At 55.7% G+C, this 12,081-nt stretch overlaps 1 protein-coding gene across 6 annotated transcripts; it reads left to right on the forward strand.

The window, feature by feature from the left end:
* Positions 1–3,595: 3,595 nt before the first annotated feature.
* Lif (LIF interleukin 6 family cytokine) lies at positions 3,596–11,737 on the forward strand. 6 transcript variants are annotated; one of them, XM_050141352.1, is made up of 4 exons: positions 3,622–3,760; positions 5,849–5,969; positions 7,547–7,725; positions 8,323–11,737. In XM_050141352.1, exons 2-4 carry the CDS (start codon positions 5,951–5,953, stop codon positions 8,731–8,733), a joined length of 609 nt encoding a protein of 202 aa, XP_049997309.1. In that variant the 5' UTR covers positions 3,622–3,760; positions 5,849–5,950; the 3' UTR covers positions 8,734–11,737. The 6 variants fall into 6 exon arrangements, with proteins under 6 accessions (XP_049997306.1, XP_049997309.1, XP_049997308.1 ...); XM_050141351.1 differs by having other exon boundaries at positions 3,703–3,846; XM_050141353.1 differs by lacking the exon at positions 3,622–3,760 and adding an exon at positions 3,853–4,338.
* The last annotated feature ends 344 nt before the right edge of the window (positions 11,738–12,081 follow it).

Genomic DNA, 12,081 nt, shown 5'->3' on the forward strand with positions numbered 1-12,081 from the left:
ACACATGCAAACAGCATAATCGAATGCACACGCTTGCACGATAGGGCCAGACACAATAAACACAGAGTCATGCTGACCCCATTCTGGCTGTACACACCCTCAGTTCACTGAGACTTAGACACAGACTCCACCAAGCCTCTGCCTCACAGGGAGCCTGCAGGGCGCCCTCTTCTGGATTTGGCTGGGCCTCTGGGCCTAGCCCCAGCCACTTCCTCCTCCCATAGTGCCTAGGAAGGGCTCCTGATGCCCCTGAGGAAGGGCTTGGTAGTTGTGGCGGTCTCCAGCCTCACCCAGGTAAGGCCAGAGCAGGGCAAGGATCCCTGAGGGTCTGAGGCTGAGGAAGGAAGTGGTTTTGGAGAAGCCGAGCTCCACAAGGGACTTCGTCACTGCTCAACCCTGATGCCAGGTCTCCACCCCCACAGCGTGTCCCTGGTCTGCCCATACCTGGGCCCAAGATGCACCTCTGTCCTGTTCCTGAGCTGGCTTCAGTGGCAGCCATGGTAAAAGTCAGACACTGTGTGCTGCCAACTGCCGGGTGACTTTGGGCAAGTCACGCAGATTTTTCTGGGCCAGGCTTGCCTTACTGATTCCCATAGTAAGAAACATGTGGGCGCATAGAGACAACCGGAAAGAATACTTCAGGGAGCATGCTTGCCCTCGCTCTGGAAATGTCCAGGAATTTCATCATTCTATTTCTCTTTGAAAGCGTACTGGCTCCTGGTAACTTGAGCCTGTAACCCATGGAGCGGTAGAGGCCAGTATCTCTGCCTGGGACAGTCCTGGATATTCAGGGAAAAGAGAGCCATAGTCTAAGTGTTTACACAACATGGCCACAAAATACTGGGCCAGGGCGATCGTAGCCTAGTTCACAGATAGAGGCTGGAAGGTAGTGTCAGGGTGGGACCAGCCACCCACCATGCCACAACCTGGCCTCTGGCCCTGCTGATGCTCAGCTCTGTGGGCTGCCACTTCCTTTGCAATTTCTATCAGAAGTGAAGGAGGGAAAAAAAATGCAGCCACTCTGATTCACCTCCAGGGGCTCCGATTCTTGACGCAGAACCAGTCAGGAAATGTCGGGGTGATGCTGGGGCTGCTGGCCGTTGGCCAGGCTGCTTCTGGCTCTCCTTTGGCCCTGAGCGGATGTTACTGGTGTCGGCCAGAGATGTGATGGAGTGAGGGTGAGAAGAGGCAGGTTCCATGGCAGCACTGGACTTTGCCAGGACCGTGAGACAGGAGGGCTTGCTGATACTCTCCAAGGCTGCCGGCTCCCAGGGGTCATGCCCACCCCCAAGGACTGAGAGCCCCTCCCCCCCCCCAGCCACCTCAGCTCTAACCATCAGGACTATGCTGGGTCCAGACTCCTTACTCCCCCAGAACCGGAGTTGACAGAGCATCTATTCTGAACCATCCTTGTTTTCCAAATGGGAAACTGAGGCTTAGAGACACCATGGCCCAAGGCCACACAGCTGGAGTGTGGTTTGTGTTGGATTCAGACCTCATTATCTTCCTGGATAAATAGCCCACACCACCCTCCACCTGGCAACATAGCTCACTTGTTTTAAAAGTAGTTAACTTATCAATTGGAGTGAGGGCTGCAGGTCTAATGGCACCTTCATTTCTCAAGGTGGAAAATGGAGGTGCCTCTGCCTCTTTGGACGTGGCATCCCCTGTCAAATCCATGCCAGGCACATTCCTGAGTCCCTATTTCCTTTAACCACCTGTCGTGAGCTCTGGCCTTATGAAGCACCCTCCAGCCCTCAGCTTCCTCCTCAAACTAGCTCCCCTTCCAGGTGAGGTCACCAAAGCCCAGCTAAGGCTTTGTTTTTTGAAAACCTGAGCTCCTCCAGGGCAGGGAAAGGATGCAGGGAGAACGGGGCTGGCCTGACTGTGGGGGCAGCTAGGCATCTGGGTCACCAGTCTTGGGGAATTCCCAGTGCCCAGAGAGCTGCTTACTTACCTGCTGAGTAACCACTGCCCACACAGGATGCCTGGCTGACAGGCCACCTCCCCAAAACTCTGAAAGCAGTCACAGCCAAGCAGTCCTTTCTCCTGAGTCTGAGTGCCCCAGGGCCCAGGAAAGAGACAGCACAGCAGGCAGGCAAGGGGGCTAGCCCCCACCCCCGCGTCCTTCCCCCAGGGGCTCTGCAGGGGGGCAGCTGGTGATTCAAATTCCTCTGAGCTGAGCTTCTCAGATGGGGTCTGGGGGGTGAATCAGCTCCCGCGGTAAAGTCCAGCCAACAACAGTCTTCGGCTCAAGCCTTTACCGGGTAGCTGGTGTGTGTGTGTGTGTGTGTGTGTGTGTGTGTGTGTGTGTGTGTGTGATATGTATGTGGAGGTAGGACAGGTGTGTGTAGGTCTGTGTTACAGGTTGTGTATGTGGAGGGGTGTGTAACAGGCTGTGTGTGTGGGGGTGTTGTATGGCACAGGAAGGCACACTACCATACCAGTTCCCTCTATCCTGTCTGCTCATTCTGAGGTATCGCTGAAGGGGAGCTGTGGGTGAGGAATATCCCCTTTCCTGTCTGGTGTTGCCCTAGTCTCCGGAGCATGGCAGTTTCTTCATCTTTAAGTAGGACGAAGACCTCTGTTTCCCAGAGGAGTCTTTAGGGTCTGTGTTGACACACGGGAGGTTTGCCAGGTGTCAGGAATCCTGCTGAACCCCAGACCCTCGCAACGAACCCATTATGTGCGTGTGTGTGTGTGTGTGTGTGTGTGTGTGTGCCATCATTCTCACTTAGAGATGAAACTGAGGGTGAGCAGTGACCATGTCCCCAAAGCCACACACCCTGTACGGCCCTGAGCCGAATCTCCAGGCTGCTTCTGAAAGAGGTCAAAGTCCACGCCTGCTTCAGCCCACTGGAGCTCCTGCCTTTGCCCAGACTGCTTTCAAGGTGTAGAAGTCACATTAACATAAGAACAAAAATAAATAGCGTCTGCTCGGCTGTTCTGCTGCAGGACCCCCTCAGAGCCCTCAGAACAGGGCAGTGTGTTCAAGAATTAGCCTGAGAGGACCAAGACCAGATGAACAGGTCAGGGTTGCAGGGGGCTGGGGGCGGGGCTTCCTGTTTAAGTCCTTATTCCCTCACAGAGGGATCTCTGTGGCCTTGCAAGCCAGAGGCCTGGGCTCTGATGGTCTTTGTGTACCCTTATGCATGTGCCTTTACTTGCCCTTAGCGTCCACAAGCGCAAAACAAACAGGCCACTGTGATGTTCTAGGAGAGAGCTGGGATTGCCGAGTGACAGGCAGTGGGAGAAGCAAGGCCGACTGGCTGTGTGTTCCAAAGTGAACGGGAGCGCGGAGGGGTTAGGCCCCCCAGCCAGTCTACAGGCTCACATCCTGGAGAGACACAGCCACCTGGAGACAGCACCTAGGGCCCGGCACAGCAGCCCCCTATCCCTGCTGAGGGAGTCCCTGTGTGGAAACCGCCTGTCCCCCTCATCCTGAAGCCTGTCAAACCCCCAGCAGGCTCAGTGTGCAGAAGCTGGGCAGGCTGCAGATGAAATCACAGCTGGAAGGGGCTGGGCTGGGGCTGCCACTCCAGGGTGGGGCCCAGGGTCATAACCCTGGGAATCAGCAGCCAAGAAGGGAGGATGCCTTCCTCGAGGCAGCAGAGGGGAAGCGCAGCACACAGCAGCACAGAGAGAGGGAGGGACGAAAGCAAACTCCAGCTGAAGCCAGCCACGTTGCAGGCAGCTTGAAGACAGAGGCCCAGTTCTGCGCGGAGACCTTTCCTGGCATCTCCCCAGAGGCCCATCGCAGGTGGTACTCAGACATGGACTGGAGCAGGAGGCAGGGCCTGGGGCACGGAGGGGACCAGAGCGCTGGGGGAGAGCGGACTGAGTCAGGTACTGTGAGAGGGGAAACTGAGGCACAAAAGAGTCAGCTAGGAGCCTGAAATAAAAAGGCCCTAATGTCAGTGTCTTCTAGAATCTATTCCCATTTCCTGCTTCCTGGAGGGTGGAGCTGAGATTAAACGGCTATCGAGGTGGGGGAAGCTGTAGTACCAATGTGTGGTTTAGGGATCCAGAGGTCAGTGCAAGGCCTGGAGCCCGCCGGAAGGATGTAGAGGAGAGTAAGGAATAGGAACGGAACAGACCGGGCTGTGGCCGCCATGAGCACTGGAGCACTTGGGGGCTTAGCCATGGGGGAGACAAGAAGGAAAGGACCACGATGGGTTCCTGGGCTGATAGATTTGGGACCCATGTGAAGGAGGCTAAGCTGAGTCAGAGGCCAGATGTCTGGAAGACAATGGCGAAGCTGGAGCTGATCTGGAGTTCAAGTTCTGGTGCTGGTGGTGCGGGCTGGGATGTCTCCACTAACTTATGTGTTCAGGAATGGTAAGCCCCAGGTAGGGCCGCCAGGAAAAGACAAGGTGTGTTGGGGTACAGGGAGAAAGAAAGGGTGCATGGCCTCTGGATCCAGCCCCCCTCCACCACTGGGAAGTACCAAACGGGAGGGGCGGGTTTTATCGCTCCACTATCCAAGGCTCTGCCAAAAGACCACAAGGAACAAGAATCAGGATGGGGGAGGGTGTATGTGTGGCGGGGCCGGGCGGGGTGGGGTGGGGACAGCAGCTGGCACAAGGGTTCATCCTGGTAGACATGGGAACATCTGAGCAGATCCTGGATGAGCCTAGAGGCATGAGCTGGGGGCATGGAGGTGACCAAAGGTGTTTCAGTGCCCGGGCAAAGCTTTGGAAAACCAGTTGTCCCAACATCAGACAGAAGGGTTGGGATATGGTCCTCAGGGCAATGACATCTCTAGGTCTAGAAGGGCCCAGTGGCTCGGGGACAGGATGGCCCTAGGTATGTGTGCCTGGTCAGTCCTCTGTCACTGCCTTATGTTTAGTCAGGAGACTCTGATCTCATTTACTCCGTCCTCTTCCTCCCTGTCCCTGAGACAGCCAGTAATCCACCAGCAGGGACCCACGCCAGGTGTGCAGACCCTGCCTTAGTCTGCAGAAGCACCTGTTGGGAGTCATCTTCGCACTCTGAGACCAAAGCACCAAGGGGCTTCCAAGGAGTGTCTGGGGGGCATCAGCCATTCCTCTGTGCCCTAAGGGTCCCATTTTGCCCAGCCTCCCTGGATCTCCGCTTTAGGGGTCCCTCCAGAATAGAGGCTGAGGTACCTTCCTGAAGTGCCTCCCCAGACGGTTCCCAAAGAGACACAATTTCACATCTTCCCAGGCACTCTCAAGTGCCAATTAGTAAGGGGGCATGCTGACAGATGGATGTAAGGGGCCAGAACCTTTGGCACACTGGTACCATACCCCGGTAGTCTCTCTTTGCCCACTGGCAATGGGCAGGCTAGAGACAGGCCACCCCTAAAGTAGCTTCCAGCGTTCATGTTCTGCTTCACTTTATGACTGTCTAAAGTCCAAAAGGGCCACAGCCCCCCTTCCTGGAAAACTGTGTCTCAGTGGAACCCCAGCCCCAATCCTCCTGCTGTCCCGCAAAGCCCCCCTCCCCGGGGTCATAAAGGCCGCCTCCAGTCTGTTGCCACCCTCCAAATCCAGGTGAACCTGGGGCGTCTGAAGGGCACAAGGCTGGGGACCCCATCTGAGTTCCCCTGAGATCTCCTTCCCACCAGACCCATTTACAAACAACGCCCAGTGCAAGCCACTCAGGAAAACCACAGGGCGTTTTTTGTTAAGACTTCATTATAATTTTATCAATCAAATTCTTAGAAGAAGGAAAAAGTCTGCCCTCCCCACCCTCCCCCTCACTCGTCCCCCTCCCCCTCTTCACTCTCACTTTCTTCCATTCATAATTTCCTATGATGCACCTCAAACAACTTCCTGGACTGGGGATCCCGGCTAAATATAGCTGTTTCTGTCTTACAACACAGGCTCCAGTATATAAATCAGGCAAATTCCCCATTTGAGCATGAACTTCTGAAAACGGCCTGCATCTAAGGTCTCCTCCAAGGCCCTCTGGAGTCCAGCCCATAATGAAGGTCTTGGCCGCAGGTAAATCCACGCGCCCGGCGCCGGTTGCGAGTCTCGACTGCGGGCGCGCCGGCAGCCTGGGGCGCTGGGCGAGCACTCGCGGGACACTGGCCCGCCGCGCCACTCGGACACTTGGGGCGCCCGCGCAGTTCCGAGCCAGCCGGAGGCGCTGGGTGGCGGCCGGGAGCGAGCGCCGCACATGGTCCGGGCACCGCGCGCCCAGCTAGCCGGGGCCAGCAGGTTGGCAGTGAGGGACCCGGCCGGCGCAGCCTTGCTCCATCGCCTCCACTGCTCGCCCCACTGCTCTCCCGCGCTGCTCTTGTTTCTCCGCTGTCGCCCGGATTCACCCTCCCTCTTTCTTTTTCTTTCTTTCTTTCCGCTTTCTCTTTTCCAACTGCGTCCCGGGCTGCTCCCTGGGAGGGGCGCAGGCGGCTGAGCAGCTTGCAAACTCCGGCCAGGACCGGCGCAGGTGCCGCTTCCGTCTGCTAGTCCCTGGAAAGCTGTGATTGGCGCGAGGTGAGATGCGGGTATGGGTACCCCCACAGGCATCCCGGGGCCTTAACACTGTCTGGGGATGCTGGGATCAGCAGGGGACACCAGGGGAGTGAACTTAAGGTTCTACGGTCTGTTTAGTCCCAGCATGGAGAGTTCAGGTGGGAGATCTCCAACCTCCAAGAGTTGATTTCAGCCTCTATCACCTTTTGGTGTCTTTAGCCTGGTGTTAGAAAGGCTGGACTGGGGTGAGGGGGCCGGTGTAGCTGGAAGTGAAGGAGGGGCAGGCGCCCCGGGGGAGGGGTGATTCTGGACAGGCCCGGACAGCTCCCTGTTCTCCTGACACCTTTCGCTTTCCTCTTGCATGTCTGCCTGCGACCTTTTCCCTGGTCTCTTTCCTGGTTACACCGTTTCCTCTCACTCCAAAGTCTGTGGAGTTGGGAGCTCGGGGTGGTGGGGGAACTCTAGCAAGTTGGGGTGTAGATGATTTGGATGGAGAGTGGGGACCTGCAGAGCAAACAGGTGGAAGGTTTTACGTAGAACCTCATTGAGGAAGGATAGAGATGGATTAGAGGCAATTGGCCAGGGGAACCAGAATCTAGCTGCAGGTTTGAGAAGAGAGGGCTAACAGCAACCATGACCCTCAGCCTCCGTGGTCCTCAAGGAGTTTTAGGAGTTCTAGGCCAATGAACATCGAGTAATCAGCCCACCCTGACAGGGGGAAGATGGGATTCTTCTCCTCTGCTGGACCTAATGCCATCCAGTTAGGGGACCAGGCTTTGAGACTTGGCCCTCCTGAGGGACAGGGCTAGACAGCTGAGTGGCCTCCTGGACCCTGGAGCTAGATTAAAAAAAAGGCTCCTGTCTTGATATTTTGCTTCTCCACTCAAAACAATGGCATGGGTGGGGAAACTGAGGCCAGGGAGCAGGGAAAGAGAAAGCAGAGAGAACTGGGTCAAGAGACCTGGAGCCAGGGAGTCAGAAACTGCAGCTGAGCAGTGACGCTATGGAGGGGAAGGGGGGCTTCCTACGCAGCCCCCATGCAAGGAGCCACGAGCCTCCAATTGGTCTTCCTGCTCCTCCATCCAATCCTTGTCTCTTCCCAGGAGTTGTGCCCTTACTGCTGGTTCTGCACTGGAAACACGGGGCAGGGAGTCCGCTACCCATCACCCCTGTTAATGGCACCTGTGCTACACGCCACCCATGCCACGGCAACCTCATGAACCAGATCAAGAACCAACTGGCACAGCTCAATGGCAGTGCCAATGCCCTCTTTATTTCCTACGTAAGTTATCTACCGGCGGTCCCGAGGAAGGTGGGGAGCTGCCTGGGCTGGAGGGGAGCCCTTAGGAGCTGGGAGACACAGTGACAAAGGACTTGGTTCAAGCAAGCCCATCCCATCCACGGCTTTCGCCTCACACCCTAGTCCAGGCTGGAGACAGGCAGTCACTCTCCTAAGGTCACCAGTGAGTGGAGGGAGGAGGGCAGAGCTGGGCTGAGAGGTGGGGGCTTGTTACCGGGCTCAGGGTGGGCAAAGAAGAGGGATGAAGCAGTGGGTGAACAGAGGGTGTCAGTGAAAACATTGGGGTGCCCAGAAAGAGACGGAGGTGATCAAAAGTGCAAGTGTGTGTGGTGTTCTGGCTGAGGTGACGCCTGTGAAATGCCACGTTTCCTCTCTACCCATTTATGTCACAGTGACCTTGGTGAGTGAGTTCACACTTTGATTACTGCTGACTCATGATTCTAGTTGCCTCCAGGGCAATAAGTTGAGTCGTTCCCCCCCCCCCCATGTCCCAGGTGGGGAAGGAAACCCAGGGTTGGTGGCAAGCTGGAACACTCACCCTGACCCCCATGTGACCCTCTCTGTTCCTTTGCTCTTTAGTACACAGCCCAAGGGGAGCCGTTTCCCAACAACCTGGACAAGCTGTGTGGGCCCAACATGACAGATTTCCCGCCTTTCCATGCTAATGGGACTGAGAAGACCAAGTTGGTGGAGCTGTATCGGATGGTTGCATATCTGAGTGTCTTCCTGAGCAATGTCACCCGGGATCAGAGGGTCCTGAACCCCAATGCCCAGAGCCTCCACAGCAAGCTCAATGCTACTATAGACATCATGCGTGGGCTCCTCAGCAATGTGCTTTGCCGGCTGTGCAACAAGTACCACGTGGGCCATGTGGATGTGACCTATGCCCCCGACACCACTAGCAAAGATGCCTTCCAAAAGAAAAAGTTGGGCTGCCAGCTCCTGGGGACATACAAGCAAGTCATTAGCATGGTGGCCCAAGCCTTCTAGACAGGAGGCCTTAAGTATGGACTGAGAGATTTCAGGAGCAGGATCCAGATGTGGGGGGGTGGGGACTCAAAGTGTGCTGGGGTTCAGGGCATTGTTAAATGCAAAGGGGGCTGCTGGCAGACCCCAGGGATTTCCAGCCACTCATTGCACTCTGGGCTGGGCTGTGATGAAGTCCAGCAAAGCTGAAACTTCCATAGGCAGGGCCTCCAGATAGCCCAGCCCCAGCAGGAAGTGGCATGGAGGAGGTTAAGTGTGGGTGAGATTTCTGTCCCACTAACTTCCCTCGGCCTGTTGTTCACTAGGTGTGTGAACAAGATGCACGTGTTGTCTATAGCAGACAGCAAAGGTCTCCTGGTCCCCTGCAGAGTGACCACCATCTGGGCCTTTGTTGTCCCTTTGAGAGACTTTGGAAGGCTGGTGGGAATGTGGGCAGGCCAGAGGATCCGGAAGGACTCCTTGTCTTTTTGAAGTTTTGTGGGCAGAAGGCGGAGAGGGTACCCTGTGATGGGATGTATCTTCTCTTGAGTTTGATTGGAGAGTTCAGGCTTAGGGACTGTCATGTCAGGTGGAAGATTCTGGAAGGTCACTGGCGGTCAGGCTCTTAGGGATGACGAGAGGCCATCTGCAGGTCTGGAAGTCCCTGGACGAGGACGAGGCCATCAGAGCGCGATGGACTCATTTTCTCTGCATTTTCCCCCACAACCTAGCACCGTTGGGGTCTCCCAGCTGGACCTAGAGGTGGGGTGTGCACAGGTGGGAAGAAGCAGGTTGCAAAGGCAGGGGAGGTGTTCAGCAGGTTCCCAGAGTCCTCCCAGGGACGCAGCTGTAACCCTAGGAGCCAGGGAGGGAGCAAGGCAGGCATGGTGGGGTGCTAGCGATGTGGGTTTCATCTGCTTCTGTTGATGCCAGAGAACAGGTAATCCTAAACAGACAGAGAGGTAGCCTAGAGTAGAAGGTCACACTTGAGGCCCTGGAGGTCACACAAAGATATTTGAGGCGACCGGAGGCTGTCTTGGGTTCCTGGAGCTTGGAGAAGCAGAACTTGAGGTCAGGGTTTCAGGGAAGCTGGAGACCCCAGGGCGCTGTGTGTGACCCAGTGCTGCTTTCTATTTATTACTGTATCCTATTTATGTTAACTTATTGGTGCTTGAAATGGCAAAGTTAATTCCCTGAAACAGTATGAGGCCCCTTACTTGGGAGCCATGGTCAGGCCTCACCTTGTGGGTTTGGTCTGGGAGCTGATGATATTACAGGGAGAATAAGCCTCATGGGTGAAGCGTAGAGAAGGGTCGAGATCAGAGAGCTGGCTAGCTCCGCTGCCTCCCACTGTGACTCACTTTGAGGGTGTCAGGGACCTCCAGAAGCTGGGCCAGTTTGTGGAGTGGTTGATTTTTTTTCCTCTTTCTGGTCTCCAGGGGGGCGGAGTTTGTGGTTGTTGTTGTTGTTTTGTCCCACGGTGCTCTCTGGCGCCCCCTGGATTCCTGCTATGTGGCGCACCATTCTTGGGCAAAGCAGATTCCTTGTTCCTCAAAGAGCAGCTGAAGAACACTGAGACATCCTGACTGGGAACCCAGCATGCTTCCACCCAGCATGGAAGCTCCTCGGGTGGCCTGAACACCCACAGAATGCAGGAAGTTGGGGCAGCGCAGGCCCTGAACTGGGCCTGAACGGCTGCCCAGTGCTCCGGAGAAGGGGAGAGCAAAGCCTGGGACACAGACCAGGAAGCTGCGGTCCTTGCTTCATCGCTGCCTTCCCACTCCCGCCCATGTCTGGGCTCCCAGGCAGGGAATCCGATCTGATCTCTCCTTTGTGCTGGGGCCAGGCAAGCAGAGGAACGCCCTCGATCTGGGAGCAGGGTAGGGAGGGAGGCAGCCAAGCTAGGGCAGTGGCTGAGTACAGCACTAGCTGCCTCTCAGCCTCAGAGCAGGGCGGCCCTTAGCAGTTCAGCTGCAGGATTCTGCTCCATGCATATTTGCACCTTCCTTTGTCATCCTCTAAGCACTTTACCTGGACGGCAGGAGGATGGCTCCTGAAGCTCTGGGTAGGACAGGCCGGCAACCACGGACTCACGTGCGGCAGATGTGGCAGCGACACCGTGGGCCCGGCTCTTGCCGCTGCCTCAGGCCCAGCTCAGGACTGGCTGCACTTCTCCAGGCTGAGGGGCAGCTTGTCTCTACAGCGGGGGGCCTGCTGGGCTTTGCCATCACTTCGCATCCCCATGGGCATGGACTCCCTGGGCTCAGCCCACCTGGCAGCTCTGAAGCTCAGGGACCAATGGACTCTGTGTGCACAGCCCCTGGCTCCATAATACAGCCACCACCTGCCTACATCTGACTCCAGCAGTTCAGAGCCATTTTGCACAGCGTCCCAGAATCATGGAGCCTTCAGGGGAAAGAAACCCTTTAGGGGCAGGCAGCTGTGCACCTTGATCTCTTACACCTGCTAGCATTGACTCCCATCTGCCATGGGGGGTGGGTAGTATGCTGGGCCGGAGGAGGAGGGATGGGGCATTTCGCAATTTGTCAAGAGAGAAGCATAGGGTCCCTTATTTATTATTTAAGACTTCAAACCCCGAAGCACTGATATTTCACTGGTCTCTCTTCCCTGTCCTTGATCTTTGCACAAGTGACCCAGCTCTGCTTTGCTGGCTCTCTGGAGCAGACATGGCACGTGGGCCGGGACCCCAGAGTCTTGCACGGGAGTGACTTAAGACGTGCAATGGTCTGGCTGTCTGCATTCGAATGACCCCCAGCCCAAGCTCTCCTCTGCACTGCTGGTTCAGCCCATGGGGCCTCAGCTGTTTCCCCTTTCCTTTTCATTGGAAGGGATTTGGCCTTGGGTGACAAATTCCTCTTTGATGAATGTACCCTGTGGGAGTGTTTCATACTGACAGATTATTTTTTATTTATTCAATGTCGTATTTAAAATATTTATTTTTTATACTGAAGGAGTACCTTTTTTTAAAAAGAAAAAAATGAATTAATAAAGAACCCACTCTTGTCAAGCCTTCTGAAGTGTATTGCTATGGGGGGAACAGCTTGTTGGGACTTGGCTGGACTAAGGGCAGAAGGGCGGAAAGATGAGGCTCCTCCATTGGCCCAGGATGCCAGCATCAGCGGGGGTAGAAGGTAGGATTTTAGCCCAGGAATAACATGGTGAGTGGTGTTCAGAATATGAACGCTACCCAGAAAGGGGGACAGGTTGCTTCTGCGGGTGCTACTGTGTCATTCACCACCCATGAAACACTCACACCAGCCCAATCGATCTGTTTCCACTTAGCTGAGGCGGCAACTGAAGCCCAGGGAGATGGAACGCCATGTCCAGAATAATTTGAAATGTTGAGGTCAC

The sequence above is a fragment of the Alexandromys fortis genome, unplaced genomic scaffold, assembly GCF_014885135.2.
Source record: "Alexandromys fortis isolate MF-2015 unplaced genomic scaffold, M_Fortis_MF-2015_v1.1 scaffold_7, whole genome shotgun sequence".
In the NCBI taxonomy this organism is placed as follows: domain Eukaryota; kingdom Metazoa; phylum Chordata; class Mammalia; order Rodentia; family Cricetidae; genus Alexandromys; species Alexandromys fortis.